Source organism: Geotrypetes seraphini, chromosome 16 (assembly GCF_902459505.1).
Source record: "Geotrypetes seraphini chromosome 16, aGeoSer1.1, whole genome shotgun sequence".
Taxonomy (NCBI): domain Eukaryota; kingdom Metazoa; phylum Chordata; class Amphibia; order Gymnophiona; family Dermophiidae; genus Geotrypetes; species Geotrypetes seraphini.
In genome coordinates, this window is record NC_047099.1 from 575,058 (window position 1) to 598,112 (window position 23,055).

At 43.5% G+C, this 23,055-nt stretch overlaps 1 protein-coding gene across 1 annotated transcript; it reads right to left on the minus strand.

The window, feature by feature from the left end:
• Positions 1-1,647: 1,647 nt before the first annotated feature.
• LOC117350876 (tumor necrosis factor receptor superfamily member 3-like) lies at positions 1,648-22,121 on the minus strand. Its single transcript, XM_033925572.1, has 10 exons — positions 21,779-22,121; positions 21,225-21,318; positions 18,717-18,842; positions 15,171-15,329; positions 14,192-14,285; positions 13,530-13,615; positions 3,903-4,004; positions 3,208-3,233; positions 2,831-3,086; positions 1,648-2,741 (listed from the first exon to the last, which is right to left on the minus strand). The coding sequence occupies exons 1-10, from the start codon at positions 21,866-21,868 to the stop codon at positions 2,491-2,493; spliced, it is 1,284 nt and encodes a 427-aa protein (XP_033781463.1). The 5' UTR covers positions 21,869-22,121; the 3' UTR covers positions 1,648-2,490.
• Between the last annotated feature and the right edge of the window lie 934 nt (positions 22,122-23,055).

Sequence of the window (23,055 nt, forward strand, 5' to 3'; positions counted from 1 at the left end):
CAAACCACCCCACCAGAAATCCAGAATATAGTTCTATTGTGTTAATTATTTATTGCTACATTCACATCTCAGCATCTTGGGGGGGGGGGGGGGGTTACAGGAGGTCTCTTCCTGAGTTCAGAGAGGCAACTTGTATCCTGACCTACAACCTGTATTGAAAGAATTAAGTACTGGAACATTTTTTGATCTCCATCCCCCCCTCCCCCCGCCTTTTACCTCAGTTATCTCTTTTTAGAGGCTAAAGATTTGATTTTATTCAGTTAAGTCAGTCTACAAACCCACCTTGTTCAGTTCATCTTTAAGTGCTTCCAATTCAGAGAAGGGATAATGCACACGGGAGGTCATGTTAGTCTTTAGTAGCAAAAATGCCTTTGAGATTGGGGGCTCCTTTCAGATTTATTGGGGTCTGAGCTTTTGAGGAGTAGGGCTACCATATGGCTCCAGAAAAAGGAGGACACAGATTGAGACATCTTTGTGGACTGAAGAAGTTTAACATAAGAACATAAGAACATAAGCAGTGCCTCCGCCGGGTCAGACCATAGGTCCATCCTGCCCAGCAGTCCGCTCCCGCGGCGGCCCAAACAGGTCACGACCTGTCTGAATCACCAGAAGGGGCCCCTTGCCACCTTGGTTTCTCATTAAAGTCCTATCTTCCCATCAAAGTCCTCACCCTCTGGTCTTGTCCATGCACGACCTGGTTGGCTTTCTATACTTGTGTTACATCCCAACACCTCTCTCAGTATCCCACGATCCCTTTATCCCTCAGGAATCCGTCCAATCCCTGTTTGAATCCCTGTACCGTACTCTGCCTGATCACTTCCTCCGGTAGCGCATTCCAAGTGTCCACGACCCTTTGGGTGAAAAAAAACTTCCTTGCATTTGTTTTGAACCTATCTCCCTTCAGTTTCTCCGAATGCCCCCTCATACCTGTTGTCCCCCTCAGTCTGAAGAATCTGTCCCTATCCAACCTCTCTATGCCCCTCATGATCTTGAAGGTCTCTATCATATCTCCCCTGAGCCTCCTCTTTTCCAGAGAGAAGAGCCCCAGCCTATCCAACCTCTCGGCGTATGGGCAGTGTTCCAGCCCTTTTACCAGTTTCGTTGCTCTCCTTTGGACTCTCTCAAGTACCGCCATGTCCTTCTTGAGGTGTGGCGACCAATACTGAACGCAGTATTCCAGATGTGGACGCACCATCGCTCGATACAATGGCATGATGACTTCCCGTGTTCTGGTTGCTATGCCCTTCTTTATGATGCCCAGCATCCTGTTGGCATCATGTAACACCTTCCTTTCGACTTCTACACTGGCTGCCGATGGAGGCACGTGTGAAGTTCAAGTTCGGTTGTTTTTGCTTCAAGCCCCTAAATATATAACAGACCTTTTCTCTTTCACAATCAAGAGACATAGGAGAAGTTCACATCCGAACTTTGTTTCTCCACCGGTTAGAGGTTGTAAATTTAAAAGTCATCACCAACATCTTTTCTCACATCAAGCAGCATTATGGGAACAACTGCTCGTGCCTACTACTTATAGGGAATTCAGGAAACGCCTAAAAACACATCTGTTCCTGAAGTACTTAGGTAACTTAGTCCTCAACAAATGATCTTTAGAACTGTTATTCACTAACTCTGAACTTTGTTTATTCCACTCAATCTGTAATACCTTTTAATCATTGTAAACCGCATAGAACTTCACGGTCCTCCGGTATAAAAACTGTTATTATTATTATTCAATCCTTCTTCCTTTCTCTGAAGCCATATGGCAACCCTACATATGGGGCCATGCTCAAGAGAATGTCCAGTTAGCTAAGAGCCAGCCCAGACCACTTAAACCCCATTAAATCTGCTACTCTGTCAGGTGCTGCTGGTATGAGATGTTCAAAACCTCCCCAAAATGAAAGTAGAAATGGTGAAGGAAGAGCCCAGATCCTCATTTGGCCCTAGTTACATGAGGGAGGGGGAGGCAACTCGCACATGGAATCTAAGGTTTATATGCTAAAACCATCAATGCCGTCATAAACACAAGAACAGAGCTGGCCCACTTGCTAAAGTCCTTTCATTCTTTCAGCAGGGTCTTCCCATTGTGTGTAAATATTGTAGAGATGATGTATGTGTGTGTACAGTAGGTGATACGAGTTGTCACGTTCTCAGATGATGCTCCGGTAAATGTGCTACAAACAGGAAGGGATTTGAAATCCCTTCATTTTCTTAAGGTCTTGTCTCTTGAAGAACCTGTACATAAAACCGCTTTGAGTGGGGTGGTTTAACTAGAAAATGGCGGTATACAAGTCACAATCCCTTCTCTCCTGACTAGGACATCTGGGACAGCAAGAAGAAAGACATCCTCAACCTTTCCAGTCCCCACCTGAGAGAATGAAGGGCCACAGAAGGCCTCAGAAAACCCAGAGATCCTGCACATCATAGTCACTGAGTTGGTGTTAGTGCTGGCACAGCACCCCCTAGGGGTTGAAGCAGTTATGGTTCTTCTCCTCATTCTATAGGGAATGGAGTCAGACCTCTCCAGCTCTCTTCCACTGACATATGCAGCTCTTTCCCATCTTCCTGCCGAGGTGATACGAGTCGTAATCCCCCTGTCCCTGGCACGGACACTGGAGGCTCCAGAGAGCTGAGGGGGTTGCCAGCGAGGAACTCGGGAGTTCTGCTGTCCATCCCATTATAGACATAAACGTTCCCATTGAATGTCATACTGCGACCGTTCATCTGTAAGCCACTGTTACATCCTGGGAAAGAGGAAGAAAATGTTAGAAGGGAGGGATTAAAACATTGCAGAGGGGTCTCGCAGTCTTGGCCAAGCCCCTCTCTCTCTTACCTGCAGTCACTTGCTGACCCTGCCAGTCTGTTACACAATTCTGCTCCTCTGGAGCTATCTCTGGGAGGTCTTTTGTCTGCTTTGCGTCCCTGTAGCCCTGTGGTTCTGATTGGGGGACTGGGTTCCTCAGTAGTGTTTCTTCTTCCTGGATTGGGGAGTGCATGGTGGTGGGGTCTGAGGTATTCTGGCTGTCTGGAAGGAGTGGATCCTTTGAGGCATTTGGTGATGAGGGGTCAGTTAAAGTCTCTTGCACTAGCTGTGACAGAGAAAGAGCAGATCGCCTACACAGTTCAGAATTACCAAGAGGCAAAGGAAACTTTCTTTACACCATACCTCACACACAGAAACACCCTCCCTCCCTTTTCTTCTAATCTTACCTGAGGCTTCTCATCCATCAGGTTTTCTGTTCAAAAACACAGAAAATATCAAATCATAAATGGTAAAATGAAATCAAAATTAAAAGAAATAGAAAAAGGAAGGGGAAGGGGAAGTTGCAGGCTGTGAGATGAGCTGTAGAGAAGGGGGGATAGAGGTGGGAGAGGCATGCCAGGTGTGGAGAGAAGATACAGAGGAAGGAGAGGCAGGCTAGCTGTGGAAGGAGATATAGAGAAGGCGGAGGGATTTGAAAGTTATGGTGGAGAAGGAGCTCTGGTTGTTTAGGGGGAGCATGAAAGGATGGTAATGGAGCTTTGGAAGAGAAGGGCGGTGAGGGGGGGGTGGGGCACCTCCAGTCATTGAAGGCTACAGTGGTTAGGTTTTCAGGAGATCCATAATGAATATGTATGAGACTGATTTGCATACAGTTGAGGCACTCAGTATCCAAATCTACCTCATGCTTATTTATTAAGGTAGTGAACAAGCTGATAAGGTGATGCCTTGTCATTGGACTAACAACACATTCTTTGATCTGCTTTCGAAGGCAGAACCTTCTTCTTCAGGCCAAAGATCCTGAAAACCCAAACAATGTGCAGCCCCTGAAGACTAGAGGTTCCTCACTGCCATGGAAAAGATGGAGGATGGTGGCTGTGAAGAGGATTAGAGGGCTGGTCTTTGGAGGTCAGGGAATGCTTACTCAGCTTTCTGCACAGGGATCCCCTTTGGAAACAGATGAAGATGGCGATGGTGGAGAGGAGAATTGCCAGGAGGCTGAGGGTAATGAGAAGAGGCCTGTAATCTGGGAGAGAGCATGAGAAGAGTTTTAATGTCCTAATCATTTAAAACAGGGATCTTCATATTCAAAGCTACGGCCCTCACCCCAAGTGAGAAGTCAGTAGCCGCTCACAGATCCCAATGTCCATACCTCATTGAACCACCATTTTGCAATCTGTATGAGCTGCAAACAGATGGGGTAGGAAACTTGTCCTGAAATTATGGCAAATCTAGTGTGAATTGTAACCTGTTAACTATATACTATGTAAGTTTAACCTGTAACCCATTCTGAGCTCTTGAAATAAATAAATAAGGCACTGCCCAGCAAACTAGAGTTGCTAAGTGGCTCTAGATTTGCTGGACAGGCTTCATCCATTCTTGCTTTTGTGAGGAAATCAGTTAGCGACCCTAAAACCTGCACTCGTGTAAGATCTGGGGAACCCAGTCTACAAATTTCTACAAAACCATTCAAACTGGACCCTGGAAAAGAGGTGAATCTGGATTATCAGACAGACATAAGGTGTTCATTAACTACAGTCTGGCAATTCCAGGTTGGTGTTGGGGAGGAATACTGGGGTCCGGACTCTCTAAACGCACCGGGCCTGTAACTATCAATGCTAAACCAGTTTGAACCGGTTTAGCTTCAAAGTAATTTACTGACTGATGGCTCACCGTGGGCTTTTCCATGGGTTTGTTGCAGCCTCTGACTCTGCTTTGCAAATGTATTATAATTATATTACATTACATTACAGATTTCTATTCCGCCATTACCTTTCGGTTCAAAGCGGATTACAAAAAGAGTTATGGAAGAAGGGTTACAACGTTAGATCAGAGAAGGTTTCCAAGAGAGGGAAAAGTAGGATCTGGGGTTAGGGAGGGGATGGTAAGAGGGGGGTTAAGCTTTATTAAGGGATTTCTTGAAGAGTATAGTTTTTATTTATATGAGGACATTAGTATCAAAACAAGGTCCTGGTTAAGTTCTCTTATACCACAAGCTTAATCCTTTTAGGAAGTTGTTGAAAAACAATTGGTAAATTGAGGGGGCACTCGGAGAAACTGAAGGGGGATAGGTTCAAGACAAATGCAAGGAAGTTTTTCTTCACCCAAAGGGTCGTGGACACATGGAATGCGCTCCCGGAGGAAGTGATCAGGCAGAGTACAGTACAGGGATTCAAACAGGGATTGGACGGATTCCTGAGGGACAAAGGGATCGTAGGGTACGGAAAAGGGTGCGGGGACAAAGGGTCAAGAATTTGATGGGAAGATAGGACTTCGATGAGAAACCAAGGGGTGATTCAGACAGGTCATGACCTGTTGGGCCGCCGCAGGAGCGGACTGCTGGGCGTGATGGACCTGTGGTCTGACCCAGCAGAGGCACTACTTATGTTCTTATATTCTTATGAGATTGGTTGTATTCCCTTTGAAATGTTTATGTATGCCTCACTGAATGTACAATCTTCTTTGATGTAAACCACTTAGAACTTATGGTAGGGTGGTATATAAGAATAAAGTTATTATTATTATTATTATTATTAATAATAATAAAATGAGCACTCTGACCAATGTCCCAACATTGCTCGGTGAGGCACAAAATGTTGCGACAACTTCTAACAACGGAAAATTACTGACAGGTCTGGAGGTGCCAGTAAGTGTGTTACCGACAAGACTGCCATGAAACTGAAATAACATATATCAACATACGGGAGGAGGGTCATATACGCTTGTGATATAAGCACGTGTGTTAAAGGCTATAATTCTCACCAATATAGAAAAATAACCAAATGGGTGAAAAATAAAAGTTGCCTTCTTTGTGCCATCTATCCACTTCACAAGTTTCAAGTTTATTAGGTTTTTCTTTACCACCTATCAAGATTATCTAAGTGGTTTTACAATCAGGTACTCAAGCATTTTCCCTATCTACTGGCTCCCAACACTGACCATTTCCTAACACATGGTCAGAGGGGTTGATTACCCTTAATCCAAACAATCTATGTCAACAGCACCTTTCGCAAAATATTCTGTATTGTCCTGGGCAAACCAATACAGATGTGTGTTGGCGTTAACGTCCATGGCCCATATGAACTCTCCTGCCTCCCGGACCCCTCTACACCTTACCTTTGAAGCCCTGATGGTCTAGCAGTGAAATGGGGCAGGAGCGATCTTCCAATGCTCCTGCCACCAGTTCTTGCGAGACTGACGCAGGAACTATGGAATAAACTTCCCCTAATTTTGAGGTGTCCCAGTTCCTTCCAACTCTTCTGTAAACTTCTAAAAACTTTTTTATTCGCTAAACATTTTGAAAACTAACTCTTGTATTTCAGTTTACTTTTTTTTTTTTAAATTTATTGTTAACCGCGTCGAGCTTTTTTTGGTTGAAAACCCGGTATATAAGGTTAAGTTTTAGTTTAGTTTAGTAACTCATGGCAGCCATTTTTGATTGAGGCTCTGCATGGGGCAGGAGCATTGGAAGATCGCTTCTGCCCTGCTTCACTGCTAGACCACCAGGTTTTAAAAGTAAGGTGTAGAGGGGTCCGGGTTCACACAATGCCCAAATCACGTAACGTGCATGTTATGTGGTGCATACCTTTACTTAAATTTCCAATGAGCAGGAAAAGTCTGCACAGAAGTCAGAATCAGTCCCTCCTAAACCTCTGCTGACCACAGGCTTATCTCACAGATGCTGATTAACAGACATAAAATAAACACTCTCTCTCAGAGAATATTTGCATGTTTTATTGACTTTACAAAAGCTTCTGATTCTCTCTGGCAACTTGGCCTCAACCATGAATTTCAAATGTCACTGGAACACAGAAGTTGTAACAGCAAAGACAGGTCAGGATAACTGGTAACTCTGCTTTAAGACTGGTAAGAAATGGGATAAATGAGAGATGGATCCAAAATGTCATGGTACCTTTTAGCTCTCCAGAAGGCCTGTAAAAATCCTTGGCTGGCCCCAAGATGGGCCTATCAATTTGTTTATGGTCTACAGAGGAGAAATAGAGTTTGGTCCAAGCAATGTCTCGCTTTTGGGTTTCTGCCAGGTACTTGTGACCTGGATTGGCCACTGTGGAAACAGGATACTGGGCTTGGTAGACCTTCGGTATGTCCCAGTATCGCAACTCTCATGTTCTTATATGAGCCAAGTCTAGGACAGTTGAGCCATTGTGACATCACTGATGAAGTTGGCTCTTAGGCATTGGTAGAATGAGGCATTATGACATCACAATCTCAGCTCTGGAATGTTGCTACTCTTTGGGTTTCTGCCTGGTACTTGGGACCTGGGTTGGCCACTGTTGGAGCACTGGTCTGACCCTCTAGGGCTACTCTTATGTTCCTATGAGCACTTGAGGAGGAGCAGGAGATAGCTCCAGTGGGAGTGAACCAACCCTTCCTCCAGAACAAAGAACGTGGCATTTGCAGCCCTATGCTGTGAGATCCATGAAGCAGGATGGGGTCCAGTAATATGGTAATGGGGTGGATTTTCCTGGGGAAGTGGTGAGCTGATTGCAGTTGGCTTTGGAGGAGAATGTGAAACCTAGAAAGGTTAAGTGGCCCTGTTACTACCGAAAGAGTTGAAGGCAGCTATTGAAAATCCTATTGCACATTCGCCAGGGACATTAACAGCCAAACCTGCTGAAATGACTTTAGAAACAATTTGGCTTGCAGTTTGAAATTCAGTGAATTCTATTCATCCAGCAGTGAATACTTTGTCTTCTCAAACAATTATGAAAGAGAGTATTACCAACTGAAAAAGATATGGAAGTTATTAAAACGGCTGTGGAATGAACAATGGCTAAGAAGCAGCTATAAGAAACAAAGGGACTGGATTAGAAATTGTGGAAATGGTTTTAAGAAGCGTGACCTTCAGGTTAGTTCAATTTCCCCGTGATGCAAACATTTCCCTCAGAGAGAAGGTGAAAGAGGATTGTGTTGAAATTCTTCAGTTATCAGTGGAACAGATACTATCTATTACGAAAGCTTATTATTTCTCAATTAAACAATGTGGAAATTCAATGCCAATTGTGGATTCACTGGACTCTCCTCAAGAAATGCAACCTAATTTGAACTTTGAAGGTGTGACGTTGCTCCTTACTTTGGATAAGGTTATTTACGTAAATGTTACTTTACGAACAGAGGTGTTACAACATATGCTTCTCCTGATTCTTTTGCTGCATCCTCCAGTCCTCCAGATGGTGGTGTGGGGGGGCTACATTTATCTTGTTATAAATCTATCCTCTCTATCTTCTTCACTGATTCGAAGAGTGCTCTCAGGATGCTCAACTAGGATTTGTAAATGGAGTATCAAGTTTAAGGTTTTTCTCCTTGCCTAATATCTGTTGTTGCCTATTTTTCTTTGATTTGCTTAATTAGGAACTTCCCTTAATCTCCTCAACTGTTATTGGATCCTTCATATTGAGGACTTTTGCTGATTTTCAGGTGGTATTTGTTCTTAGCGATTTTTTCTACTTGTAAGTTCTTTACTTTCTCATTATCAGCTTTTCTGAACAAGTAGAGAATTGTGAGCCATGATGATTTCATATCCTGCAGGGAAACTTTAGAATGATGATGTACCGGTAGACAGATGTTGGAGTGATGTTGACCATGTTAATGAAGATCAGATTAGTAACTTATGTCGTAAACTAGGACTTAGCAAATGTTCTCTGGATCCATTTCTATCTTCTATCTTTCAAAAAATCTCCTCCCAGGCTGTCTCTTGGTTAAATGATTTCTTGGATAATGGCTATTGAAAGGCCCATACTCCCCATCGTACATTGCGTTCATCTAATCAAAACTTGTTCTTTAAGATACATTAACACTATGCGTACTAGCATTTTTTTCCGTCACGGCCCTTACCCTCTGGAATTCAGCTCCAAATTATATAAGAGAAATTACATCCCTTGATAAATTTAAAAGTAACTTGAAGGCTTTTCTTTTTAAAGGACGGTAATGGTAATCTGTTCCTTGCCATCTTTTAATCATTTAAGCTTATTTTACATAATTCTAGACTTTTTATATTTTGTTCCCCTTCCTTTTGTCTTGATCCCTCTTCCCCTCTCTTACTCTTCATACAAATTGTATTTCTGCCCTTCTCCATCTTGTATCGGTAAGTTTATGTTCATCTGTAGCATTGTTTGTAATTTGTTTTTAATCTACGTTTTTATATTATGTAAAACCGCTTTGAATTTTTAATAAGGCGGTAGATCAAATTTTTAATAAACCTGAAACCTGACTTGAATCCAACAGTACCGTCCGATTGCTAATATTCCATTATTAATAAAGATGATCGAGACTATCATTTCCAAACTATTTAGATAAATTCTCCATTCTTTTACCATCTCAACATGGTTTTCGTCCCAATTTCAGTACTGAAACTCTATTAGTATCTCTGATTTCTAAAGTTCAAAGCTTACTCGTATCTTAGAATCGATATGCCATTTTGCTTCAATTTGACCTTTCCGCTGCTTTTGAGGTAATCAGCCTTGATATCTTGATTCAATTACTGTCAGATATAGGATTAGAAGAAAAAGTTCTAAGCTGGTTTAAAGAATTTCTCACATTACGCTCTTATGTGGTCAACTTTGAAGGTAAGACATCTGCTGCATGGATGCCAGATTGTGTCCCGCAGGGCTCTTTGTTATCTCCGATTCTTTTCAACATTTATATGACCACATTAAAACAATATAAATTAAGTTTCATTGGGACGATGCAACTTTACAGCTAATATAAACTCTTGCATATCTAAATTGCAGTTATGGTCACTTTAGGGTCATATGAAGCTTAACGCAATAAAGACAAAATTACTATGGTTTGGCTCAGAAATTGGAATTTTGCCATCTTCAGTCATTCTTAATTCCGGTGATATTTTGCATATTGAATCATCTTCTAGAACAGGGCTAGGCAAGTCCGGTCCTCGAGAATCATAGGCAGGTCAGGTTTTCAGGATCTCCACCATGAATATGTACGCACTGCCTCCTTGAGATGCAAATCTATCTCATGCATACTTATTGTGGATATCCTGAAAACCTGACCTGCCTATGACTCTCGAGGACCGGACTTGCCTAGCCCTGTTCTGTTGTTTTGGATTCTTCTCTCTCTTTTCAATACCAGATAAATAATCTTACAAAAAATAGTTTCTTTAGTCTCCGCACCCTGAGAAAAGTTCGTCATCTGTTCCATCAAGATCATTTTGCAGTATTGGTTCAAACCATTATCTTGGCACAGCTGGATTACTGTAATTCCATTTATGTGGGACAAAGTAAAGGAAACGAGAAATAACTGCAATTGATTCTAAATGCTGCAGCCAGACTGATTTTTGGAAAGAAAAAATGTGATCACATGTTACCTCTGATGAGGAAATTACATTGGCTTCCGTTTCAATTGAGAGTTCAATTTAAATGTGTCTGTATAGTCTTTACAATTTTACATGGACTATTTGTTCCTCCGATGCCTTTATCTGTAAACACCATGAGATCTTCGGGCACGAGAACAACTCATATGAATAAGCTGTCTTTTCCATCATTGAAAGGAATCAAGTCCATTAGTAAAATTTCCCACTCCTTTCCATACTTACTAACTGCGATATGGAATGGACGACCTCTCAAATTAGATCATGCTTATCTCTTCAGATCTTTTGCCAAACCTTAAAAACTACTATGTTTCATCACTTTTTAGGAAATGTTAATGGATCTTTCTTTGTGATCTAATTATGTAAACCGAAATGAGCTCCTATTTTTAAGAGATGATTCAGTATATTAGACTAAGAATTCAATTCGATTAGAAAAAATAAAAATAAAGTGGGAAGAATGCCGAGATGGTGTAAATAAACAGTAATAATGTTGTTTAGCCACCAGAGGGCAGTCCACAGGAGTCTAAAAGAGAACCTATCTTCTCAAGTTGAGGGTGAAGAGAAAAGCCTGGCTGGGAGTGAAGGATCAAATCATAGCAAATTTCTTCCTAAGGTTGTGAGTACAAAATTATCTGTGTCTCACAAGAGGCCGAAAATAGATTGGGAGGGCTGCTGGCCCCTGTTATCCATTTACATCTCTGTACTCATATGGGACATGGAAATAATAATAATAATAACAACAATTTATATACCACAGGACTGTGAAGTTCTATGCGGTTTACAATGATTATAAATGTTACAAAGAATGAATAAACAAAGTACAGATTTAGTGATTGATAGTTCTTGCGATCGTTTGTTGAGGACTAAGATTGAATAGGTTGGTTTCCTAAGTATTTTAGGAACAGATGTGCTTTTAGGCGTTTCCTGAATTCTCCATAGGTAGTAGGCACGAGCAGTTGTTCCCATAATGCTGCTTGATGTGCAAGAAGATGTTGGTGATGATTTTTAAATTTGCAACCTCTAACCGGTGGAGAAACAAAGTTCGGGTGTGAGCTTCACTTGTGTCTGTTGGTTGTGAAGGAGAAGAGGTCTGTTATGTATTTAGGGGCTAAGCCATAGAGAACCTTGAAGCAAAAACAGCCAAACTTGAATTTCACACGTGCCTCCATCGGCAGCCAGTGTAAAAGTCGATAGGAAGGTGTCACGTGATCAAACTTCTTCAGTCCACAAAGTAGTCTAACCGCTGCATTCTGAACTAGTTGCAATCGTCGCATATACTTCTGGAGGAGTGCCAAGTAGGCAATGTTACAGTAATTGAGTTGGCTCAGTATAAGGGATTGTACTAGAATTCGAAATGATGAGGCATCGAAGTAAGCTCTGATGGTCCGAAGCTTCCAGAGGGTGAGAAAGATTTTTCTGATAAAGGAGTCTACCTGGTCTTTCATGGTCAGGTTCTGGTCCAGTGTTACTCCCAATATCTTCATGGGTTGAATGGGGTAACTAAGGTTATCGATGCACACCGTTGCTTTAGTGTCGAGTGGGAAATGATCTGAAAGCTATGTTAATCAGGACCCTAACCAATCGGAACTGGAAATTCTGTGTTGCACCAGAGTAATTACCTATGTTTCTCTGAGGTAGCAGTAAATTTATTTCTATTTTTTGGGAATCATGTCTACTTTGTGGAGTGTGCAGTTTTAAAGAGAGGACCCTAGCACCCAATAACTATGATTTGGATTATTCTTCCCAATATGCATCATTTTGCATTTGTCTACATTTAAATTTCATCTGAAATTTGGATGCCCAGTCTTCCAGTTTCCTAAGGTCTTCCTGCATGCGTTTTAACAACTTATCTCCTACCTAAACTTGCCAGAGACCTACAGGTGAACGCATTAAAGATTTTCCAGAAAAAGCCACACATTTTTTTACATTCTTCATAAAGTAAAGGAAACATCTGATTGTACAATGTGAGCCTGACACTAAGTTGAACCTGCTACCTGTAAAGCTCCCATAGGGACAATTTCTACCACTGGGCAAGTGTATGTAGGCACCACAAGTAAGTCTTAGCAGCCTGTCATTGTCCACCTCTTTCCTGTTGCCATTTTTGTGATCTTCAGCCCTGTGGAACCACTCCCATCTCCATGGATCTCTTAAATCCATTCTTCAGCAGATCTGCCAGAACCTCTCAAAGCTCCCACAGTATCCTGGGATTATATCTTTCAAGTTATGTAAAGTCTATATCAATGCTCCAAGAATGCCTGAGAAGAATCTTACTCATTCTCCTTCCTATACTTCATAATTTTATTTCACGGCTATGATTATGTTTTTCCTCTTTTTAATTTAATTACTTTGGGGAAAATTTTAATCAAATGCAGGACTTGCAGTGAATTCATTCTTTTTAAAATCAGGCAAGTGTTTGAGAGACAAACCGTTTCTGGCGAAGGACACAAAAAGGCTTGAAGCGGTCCAGAGGAGGGTGACAAAAATGATAGGAGGTTTGCGCCAAAAGACGTATGAGGAGAGGCTGGAAGCCCTGAATATGTATCTTAGAGGAAAGGAGGGACAGGGCAGATATGATTCAGATGTTCAAATACTTGAAAGATATTAACGTAGAACAAACTCTTTTCCAGAGAAAGGAAAATGGTAAAACCAGAGGACATAATTTGAGGTTGAGGGGTGGTAGATTCAAGAGCAATGTTAGGAAATTCTACTTTATGGAGAGGGTGGTGGATGCCTGGAATGTGCTCCCAAGAGAGGTAGTGGAAAGGAAAACGGTGACGGAGTTCAAAGAAGTGTGGGATGAACACAGAGGATCTAGAATCAGAAAATAATAGTAAATATTGATGAACTAATTGCAGTTCTGGGCAGACTTGCACGGTATGTGTCTATATATGGCCTTTTGGTTGAGGGGTTCAATGGATGGGATGGTGTAGATGGGCTGCAGTGAGCTTTGACGGAGACTTCAGCAGTTGAAACCTAAGAACAGCACCGGGCAGAGCTTTGGTTCTTGCCCAGAAATAGCTAAGAAAAAAAGCAACAACAAATTTTTAGATTGAATCAGGTTGGGCAGACTGGATGGACCATTCGGGTCTTTATCTGCCATCATCTACTATGTTACTAACCCAGAACACAGAGGAGGATTAAAAGGGGTTACTTCATATTTGAACCTCCCCCCCCCCCCCACCTTGTTCTTCTCCTGATCCTTACCTGGTTCTTTCCTAGGAACTGGAACACACTTTGAGTCAGAACTGGCTGATCCGGGGCTATGAATCTGGAGACCAAGTGCTGTGCAGCTGCCAAGAGATGCAAAAAAAATAAAATTAGAAAAACCCTGACTGTCCCTACACTGAGAAGACAAAGGGAAGACCTGAGGGAACAAAGAGCTAAGGCCTGTGCAATAATCCAGACTGCACAAAAGAGAAAGAGGGAGTCAAGACCTACACCCCAACGATGAGAATGAGGTGACAAGGACTGTACATTGTGATTTCAATGGAAGCAAAACCCGGACGTCTCAATCCGTCCTCCTTACGTCCATTGCTTTCAATGGAAGCAAAACCTGGACGTCTCAATCCATCTTCCTTTTTCTGGAGCCATTTGGTAACGCTTACCTGAGGCAATAGAGGATAAAGTGACTTGCTCAAGCTCCCAAGGAGCCATGGTGGGAACATACGCCTTTTCCCCTGATTCTCAGACATTTCACTAACCATGAGGCCTGTTCTCCACTCCATGAGAGTCAAAGCTGAGACCTGCACTGTGGCAGTCTCTTTTCCTTAGCTCTCTAGCTTTCACAAAAACAGGTATTGGGGTATTCTCTTGCATGTGCCTCCTCCTTGACTCTCCCGGGCTGCATTGAACTCTGGAGAACTCACTTGGTATGGGGCAGACAGCCTGCCTGAAGTGAAGACTCATTCTGATAGAAGCCAGGTCGACAAGGCACACAGACAGTGTCAGAAATGCCATTTCCTGCAAGAAGAGAGAGCAAAGAAAGGAAGAAATATGTGATAATACTATATGCAAGCCAGAAGTCATCAATTTCGATGCTCACTGAGTCCTGAGCGATGCGTGTGGGGCCTACAGAGCTTTTCAGCCATCCTGGATGGTTTCTCTGGTAACAAAGGTACAAAATCAGCATGGAAGGGGGTGGGGTCAGTGCAGAGTGTACCAGAGCCCATCCACACACCTGGTCTCAGGCCCCCAGGGCCATATAAGGAAAGGAGAAGAGCCTAGAAAGGAGGAATGGAGGGAGAACATATTGATAGGTATGATAAATGAAGCCATTGCAGGGACAGAGGTCGTGGGATACAACATGGCCATGAGGGGAGGAGATGGGAAGGTTTCTGCAGGTTAAGGAAGAGAAGAGTTGGAAAGGCTAAGAAATGTAAGGAAGGGGCCATGAGGGAATGGGGAGATGAGAACCCAGGGTGAGGGTCCCTTCACAAGTTGATTCCTTGGATGCTTTTTTCTGGCCCTCTGCCTCCTACTTTTTTAACTACACTCAATACAAGTCCTGCTGTCAGGCAGAAGGCAACTCCACTCCTTGTGACAGCCTCAGATGGAATGGACAGAGGCAACAAGTGTGATTTTCTCCTATAAAACAATTGGAGACCCTATCGGGCTATTGAACTGAGGACAGTGAATATGGGACTCATGAAGCCATGGATCATGGGAGGGACCAACTTTGGGGGAGTGAGTGTGGGATCTGGGAAGGGTCAGTTCTAATAAGGGGGAGGGCTTGGTGCACAGCCATTTATTTAGGACTGGGGAGTAAGAAGAGCTAGATGCCTGCAGCATCGGGGAAAGTTCTGGATCATATCATTTTGGTTTTGAGGAGCAGTTGGAAGTTCTGACCTGGAATAGAAACTTCTGTCCCCAGAGGGCATTCAGAGTCAGATTCACAGTGCTTGCATTCTTCTTGCGTGTCCACAGTGATGCAGTGTGTTCCTTTTATGCATCTGCACTTGGTCTTGTGAGTGAGATTGCATGGTAGAGCCACTTCAAAGCCTCGAACTATGGAGGAAGAGAAAAATAAAACAAAGTTCAGAAATCATCCAAAAAGGCCTTTGGGCAATATCTGTGCCTGATCTTTGATCCCCTGTCTTTGACTTCAGGGGAGTCTTTTTATCACCTTTGTCACTGATTCCCAGAGGAGGAGGGGATGAAAATGTCTCCACAGGGGTTAATTTTGTGTATAGCATGACAGGAAGGAGGGTGGGAGTGGGATTCCACTAGACCACCAGGGCCAGTGATAATGGTTCTGGCTTGGCCGAGCCCAGCATGGCCGGTGGTTGAGTTGAGCCAAGTCAAGTTGGGTCAGATGGGTAGGTCCTCTGGACCACCAGACTATTTTTGTTTTTTAGGAGGGCCAGGAGAGGTCTATCGGAACACCAGGGATTTTTGTGAGGGATCAGGAGGGGTCCACCAGACCAGAAGGGTCTTTTTAAAAGGTTAGGAGGGGGGGGGAGGTGCAGCTTAGCATGGCATGAGAACCCTGTTCAGGGCAGAGTGGTTAGGTTGATGGAAGATCAACCAACCCTTCTATCCAGGAGGCTATTTACCTGGATACAGGTTCAAGAGAAGTTCCACAGGAAGATTTCTCTCTTATGCAAAGGAGAAGACTTTCCGTCCTGGTGGTGGTTAGAAAAAATTGTCCAATGCTGCCCCAGACCTGGTGTTATTTTTTCCGCTGCTAAACATGCCTGACATACGAAATGACTATTTAAAACTGTCTGCTAATGGTTTCAGTGTCCGCTAATGCCGTTTAGAACCAGTGTTAGGTTTTAAACATCAGCCCACTGACTCTTAAGCTGGGGTAGGTTGGAGGTTTCAGTTTCACCGATTCACTGCCAGCGTTCATCTCCTTTCACTTATCAACTGCCTAAGACCTGGTCGAGCTTTGCTACTCTATTTCTGAGGTTGCCCTTTCTTGGTTCAACTCATCTCCGAAATCTCTACCTGCTGTCTCCGGAGTTCCTCAGGCTCAACCCGTTCCGTTCTGGGCCCAGCCCTCTTGCATATTTTTCTCACACTACTGGGTTCAGTCATTTGACTCTACATTTTTCATCTATGTGGATGACATCCAGCTCCTCCTCTCCCCCTTCATGGACACCCAATCTATACTATGGACACCGTATATTCTAAGCTTGCTAACTGGTTGCATCTGAACAAGCTGAAACTCAGCGCAAATGAGTCTGAGGCTATCACCTCCTATCCAATCTGATTCAAGGACTCGGCGAAGATACTCCGAGTTGTGTTTCATGAGAGACTTACAGTCAAAAACCAGATTTCTAAATTAGTCTCCAACTGCTGTTTTATGCTTAGACAAATTTAGTCTTCAGATCATTCCTTGAATCCTCCTCTTTTCCGTTCCTTCTCACATTACTAGTCTCTAGACTAGTTTATTTTAATTCTTTATTGCTTTGCCTATTACCTACATAAGGAATTAGTTATATAAGAAGCTAGTTAAACTACTCATCAGCCTGAGGACATCTGATCATATTACTCCACTAGAAAAAAATCCCTTATTTGGTAGTTAGTTCCTGCCCAGTGCATTCCAGAATGCATCGGGTGGGCTAGGGAAGTGGAAGGGGTGCTTACGCTCTCCCCCTTGCTTCCTGGTTGTTGTTGGTTTTTTTTTTTAAGGTATTTGAGGCACAGGGTAGGCTCCTAGGCCACCAGGAAGATGGTATTGGGTCCTGCCTCAGAGGGGGTTGTCTCTGGGCCTTCCTCTGGGGGGGGGGATGTCAGTGTTAAGGTCGGAGTCTGGACCTTAGGTTGCTTGGAAAGAAGAGGTGTCATTAAACATCTCTTCTCTCAACCAGCCCTTCTAACACTGGCCCGGACCTGGTGGTGGATTTTCCTGGCACTAAACAAACCTGACAGCTCTTTGAGCACGCAGTAAGGTATGAAATGACCTCATTTAAATAAAGTTTGCACCAGCACGGAAACCATTAGATCATCATGCCAAAAAATGCAAGGTCATGCACCTTGGCGGCAAAAATCCATGCAGGACTTACACCCTAAATGGTGAGATCCTAGCAAGGACTATAGCAGAACATGACTTGGGGGTGATCATTAGCGAAGACATGAAGTCTGCCAATCAAGTGGAGAAAGCTTCATCCAAGGCCAGACAAATCATGGGTTGTATCCGTAGAAGTTTCGTCAGCCGTAAGCCCGAGGTCATAATGCCATTGTACAGATCCATGGTGAGACCCCATCTGGTATATTGTGTACAATTCTGGAGGCCACATTATCAAAAAGACGTGCTGAGAGTTGAGTCGGTTCAGTGAATGGCCACCAGGATGGTCTCAAGACTCAAGGATCTCCCGTATGAGGAACGGCTGGGTAAGTTGCAGCTATACTCACTCGAGGAACGCAGAGAGAGGGGAGATATGATAGAGATGTTCAAATATATCACGGGCCGTATCGAGGTAGAAGAAGATCTCTTTTTTCTTAAAGGATCCACGGCAACAAGAGGGCATCCGTTGAAAATCAGGGGAGGGAAATTGGATGGTGACACCAGAAAATATTTCTTCACCAAAAGGGTGGTTGATCGCTGGAATAATCTTCCACTACAGGTAATTGAGGCCAGCAGCGTGCCAGATTTTAAGAAAAGATGAGATTGGCATGTGGGATCTCTTCATCGAGGAAGTTAGGGGGTGGGTCATTAGTGTGGGCAGACTAGATGGGCCGTGGCCCTTTTCTGCCGTCATTTTCTATGTTTCTATCTTTAGTGCTGGTGCCAGGTTTTGAGCTTCAGCCTGCAACGGTCTCTCCAGTCTGTAAATCCTATATTGCCCTCAGAGGAATCTCTGCTCTTCCCAACCAAATCTTCTGACTGTCCCCTCTTTTCCCAGCATCTTTGCCTCTTCCTCTGAGTCTTCCCTTAAGAAGTGGGAAACCTTAATGGCTTAACTCTTCTCCCAAATTTGTAGGAGCCTCATCCCCTGTCTTTACCCTTGTGATATATTGTTTTTAATATACCTGGAGGGTTACGTGACTTGCCCTGGCACACAGGGAGGTGCAGTGAGAATCAAACCCAGCTCCCCACTTGGGGTTTTTTTTTTTTGTAATTGCTTTTTGGTTTTCTCCATTTTTGGTTCTGACCGTCTTTAAGAAATCTTATATCCTTTGTTTTTCAGTTTCCCCTTTGATAATGCAAACCACATAGATTTTGCTATTGATTTTGTAGTATTATCAAACTAACTTGAAACATCTTTAATGGGTCAGCCTGGTTTCTGCATGTGACTTTCGGCTATTCATTTTATTTTCTCACGTTTCTATTCTAAACCTCAGCTTTGTCAATGACCCTTTGTGTGTGACCTTGAGTGAGTCACTTGATTTCCCTTAGCCTCAGTTCTTTCCCCCAGAGGTAACTGGTTATTAGTATATACTCACCAGAGTCACAGTGTGGACAGCGAAAGCACTTCAGCAAATAATTCCAGGTTTCAGTAACTGAATTATTTGGACATTGGACACAGGTTGTGTCTCTCCCAGGAATGCATTTCTCACTGACGTAGTATCCTGGGTGGAGAGAGAGATTCTCAAAACATAAACAGGAACCATGCCACCTTCCTGCTGCTTCTCTTCCCTCCCTTATCTTTTCCCCCTATAGGCTCCTTTACTCCCATGGAGCTTGCCTTCCTTCTGACCTGTCCTCCTCACCCCTCCCACCCAATTTGCCATCTCTCTTCCCATTCATCTCTTTCCAAATTCTCCACTATTTTCCCTCCATCTCACGTCCCTCTCATCCCCCACTCTGTCTCATCTCTCGGGACCGACCCTTGCTGTTCTCCTGACATCTGTTGTTTCTGACATCACACAACATATTTATTTCCAGATGCTTGTTATACTGCCATTGATCTGAAGTGGCAACTATGTGGTTTAAAATAAAAACAGGATAAGAGAGATGGAGGGATGAGGGCATAGAAACATGACAGCAGAAAAAGGCCAAATGGCAAATCTACAGCATCCACTATCTCCTCCTCTCCCCAAGAGATCTCACCTGCCTGTCCCATGCTTTCTTGAATTTAAACAGTCTCCGTCTCTACCACCTCTACCAGGAGACTGTTCCACGCATCTACCACCCTTTCTGTAAAAAAGTATTTCCTTAGATTACTCCTGGGTCTATCACCTCACGTGCATTTATGCCTCAAATTTATTTAAATGTCTCTTTCATATCTCCAAGTTTATTAATTTCTTGATATACCGTCCATCAAAACATATCTAGACGGTTTACAGTCAATAAAATACATTTAAAACAGATATTAAAAAAGATAACCCATCACATAATTCAGTGAGGAGGGGAAGTAACAAGATCATCACATACAATTACACCCAAGTCCCACTCCTCTGTCATGCACATAAGTTCTTCACCCCCTAAACTGTACCCTTCCCTCTGGATTTTGCAGCCTAAATGCATGACCTTGCATTTCTTAGCATTAAATTTTACCTGCCAAATGTCAAACCATTCTTCAAGCTTCACTAGGTCTTTCCTCATGCCATTCACACCATCAGGGGTGTCTACTTTATTGTAGATTTTGCTATAATCCGAAAAGAGGCAAATCTTACCTGACAGCCCTTTAGCAATATCATTTACAAAAATGTTAAAAAGAACAGGCCCAAGAAAGAAAGGCATAGCGTCAAACAGCAGTTTGTCCAAAGGATTCCATAAACAGGTGGGTTTTGAGGAGTGATTTGAACTTGGGGGTAAGAGGATTCTGAAAGGATGTGAGTTGGCAAGGACCTAAGTAGGTGAAGCTAGTCTCTCATGAGATACTGAGACAAAAATATGGGAGAGCAGACTTTGCAAAGAGATTGGTAATTGAGGAGCGGAGGTTACGGGGATTACGAGAGCACTCAAGTAGGATAACGGGGCTTGAAGACCAAACTGAGAAGATTCAATTTAACATGAGCAGAGACTAGGATCTAGTGTTCTGATTGAGATAGGGGAGGAAAGGAGCAAAGCAATGGGCTGGGTGGAGAATTTTTACAGCAGTTGACTGAATGGACTGTGGCCATTCGAGGAAGACCGGAATAATGAGAATTGCAATAATCAATAGGTGAATTGACAATGGCGATAAGGAGAGTGTGTATAAGAAAGCGTTCAAGAAAGGAACGAAGGGAGAAAATGTGGTGGAAGGCGAAAAAAGAAGAGCTGACGACATCATCTATTTGTAGCTTGAAGGACAAAGCCGAGTCTGTGGCTCGAAGGACAAAGCCGTGCCTAAGGGATCCAGATCGTCTCCCTGCCACCCTCCTTAGAGGAGACATGATAGAAACCTTCAAGATCATGAAGGGCATAGAAAAAGTGGACAGGGACAGATTTTTCAAACTATGGGGAACCACAAGTACAAGGGGACACTCAGAGAAATTGAAAGGGGAGAGGTTTAGAACAAACGCCAGGAAATTCTTTTTCACCCAGAGGGTGGTGGATACATGGAACGCGCTACCGGAGGATGTGATAAGCAGAAGCACGCTACAGGGCTTCAAAGAAGGTCTGGACAGGTACCTGGAGGACAAAGGGATAGAGGGGTACAGATAAGAGTAGCGGTAAGGTTATAGGGATAGGATTAGAGGTAATTTATAAAATTAGTCAGAGACCACTGTTCAGGCAGTGGGCCTGATGGGCCGCCGCGGGAGCGGATCGCTGGGCGAGATGGACCTCTGGTCTGCCTCAGCGGAGGCAACTTCTTATGTTTGAACATAAGAACATAAGAAGTTGCCTGCTTCTTCCTCTTCTTCCAGACACATTATCACTCTCTGGCCTACTTGTCCTCCCTTTCACCTCTCCGGCCCATCTTCCTGTTCTACTCCACTCACTCTGCTAATGTCTTCCCTCTCATATCCTGCCGGCCTCTACAGATTCCAGAACTCATCTCTTTGAGACGGACATCCTGCCTTTACCTGGGGGACAGCGAGAACAGCACAATCCATCCTTTTTCAAGTAATATTTGGTTGCATTTGAACACTCTTGGTCCTTAACGTCATATGGAGAGAACTAAAGAGAAAAAAATAGGGTGTATTTTGGGAACATTTTAAAAATGTATACCATCCACAGTAGAGCCAGACTTTATTAAACAGAGCTAGACAGTTCTGTGCATTTAAAACACAAAATTACACAGCTCGATTATATACCCTGAACTAAACAGCTCTGTGCTTATTATACACCCAGGCTGTATTACAGAAGGAGAATTAAGAGAGAAAATAGTATGCAATATACATAAGCTGCATATTTAGGACCCTTTAGAAACAGTCAGCTCCTTTACAACGAGACAGCTGTCTCCATTAGAATTAGACAGAGGTGTCCAGGGTCCATTAGAGGAACAACAGCCCGATAGCAGCAGATCCCCCAAAGTAAACTTGCATCTACACAGGTTAAATGCTAGTGAGATCTAATGGCAGATTTTGTGCTCTGCTCACCCCGTCACTTGAAGCCTCTGAGATCCAAGCCAATTTACCTGAGCAGGTACAGCGGGAGAGACGTCCCAGAGAAGAGCCAATAACAGCCAAGTTCCTTGGAAGAGGAGGAAGGCCTGAGCTGCAGTCATGCCACAAAATCTGGGCCCTCAGCACCAGTGGAAATTCTTCAGCACTTCTAAGTGACAGACTGCATTTACCCCCGACTTCCTGACCTGGCCTGTGGATAGCCAGGGCTTACCCCACCTTTCTGGACCTCTCCAAGTGCACCAAGTTGTCAGAAACTGCTGCTTCTAGAAGTGAAACTGTAGGCTCTAGGAGGGACAGGGAAGGCTGGACAACAGGCAGAGGCTGACGGGAGGCTGTTTCACAATCATTGCCAGGAACTCACAGAGAGAGAGAGAGAGAGAACAAGACCAGTCCCACTTCTGCTCTCTCAGAGAGAGAGACACGGCCTTGGGCTCTGCTGTGAAGCAGCCAGCCCTGCATCTTCCTCTCCTTCCCCTCATAGCAGACAGACACATACAGCTCAATGCTTGTCTACCAGGCCAGTTTCTCTCTCACTCTAGTGCTCTGTCAACTCTCTTCTCAGAGGAACACAGCCTCTGCCTTCCTCCTCTAAGAGACAACCCAGTTTCCTTGCCCCTCAGAGAGACACTGCTAATCCTTTACCTGAGAGACAGCCTGCCTTCTCCCTCCACTCCTCTCAGAAAGACACCCCTTGCCTCCTTATCTTTCCTGGACAGACAGACTGGCTTTTTCCCTTCATTTAATGTGCTAATAAAATCTGATTTTCACACATGGATGAGTATTTCTTATGCACATCCCAAATTAAAGCTCAAGGTGACTTATGAATTTATCAGGCACATTGGGAAGAAGAGGAAGGCCAGAGGTAGAATTATGAGATTCAAAGACACTGAGGACCAATTTTTGGAAAGTGATGGAGGCAAAAGTGGAAATGCTGAACAAATATTTCTGTTCCGTGTTCAGAAGAAAAACCCGGGGAAGGTCCACAAATTATTGGCAAAGATATTTATTGGGATGGCCACAAATACTAAACTGTTCACTGAAGATAGTGATTATGAACAGCTTGCAAAACTGAACATGGACAAAGCAGTGGGACCCAATGAGATATAGTGCAGGATATTAGCTCCGAGAGTAATATAAGTTCTCTCTAAAGGATGTACAGCTTTAGTACCCTAACACTGAACAATCATCGTCCCTTTGCACAAGGATTAATTTACTTTGAACTAAGCTCTTCCCCAATGCCCTCCTGACACGATGACAAAATTCATCACCGTTCCCGTAGGACTGAGGT

Excerpts from the sequence above, each read along its gene's own strand:
- LOC117350876 (XM_033925572.1), bottom strand. The coding sequence starts at position 21,868 with ATGACTGCAGCTCAGGCCTTCCTCCTCTTCCAAGGAACTTGGCTGTTA. Across the intron at positions 15,330-18,716 it reads CTGTCCACACTGTGACTCTG|TTCGAGGCTTTGAAGTGGCT; the intron begins GTGAGTATATAC and ends CTTCCTCCATAG. Across the intron at positions 2,742-2,830 it reads GGGTCAGCAAGTGACTGCAG|GATGTAACAGTGGCTTACAG; the intron begins GTAAGAGAGAGA and ends CCTCTTTCCCAG.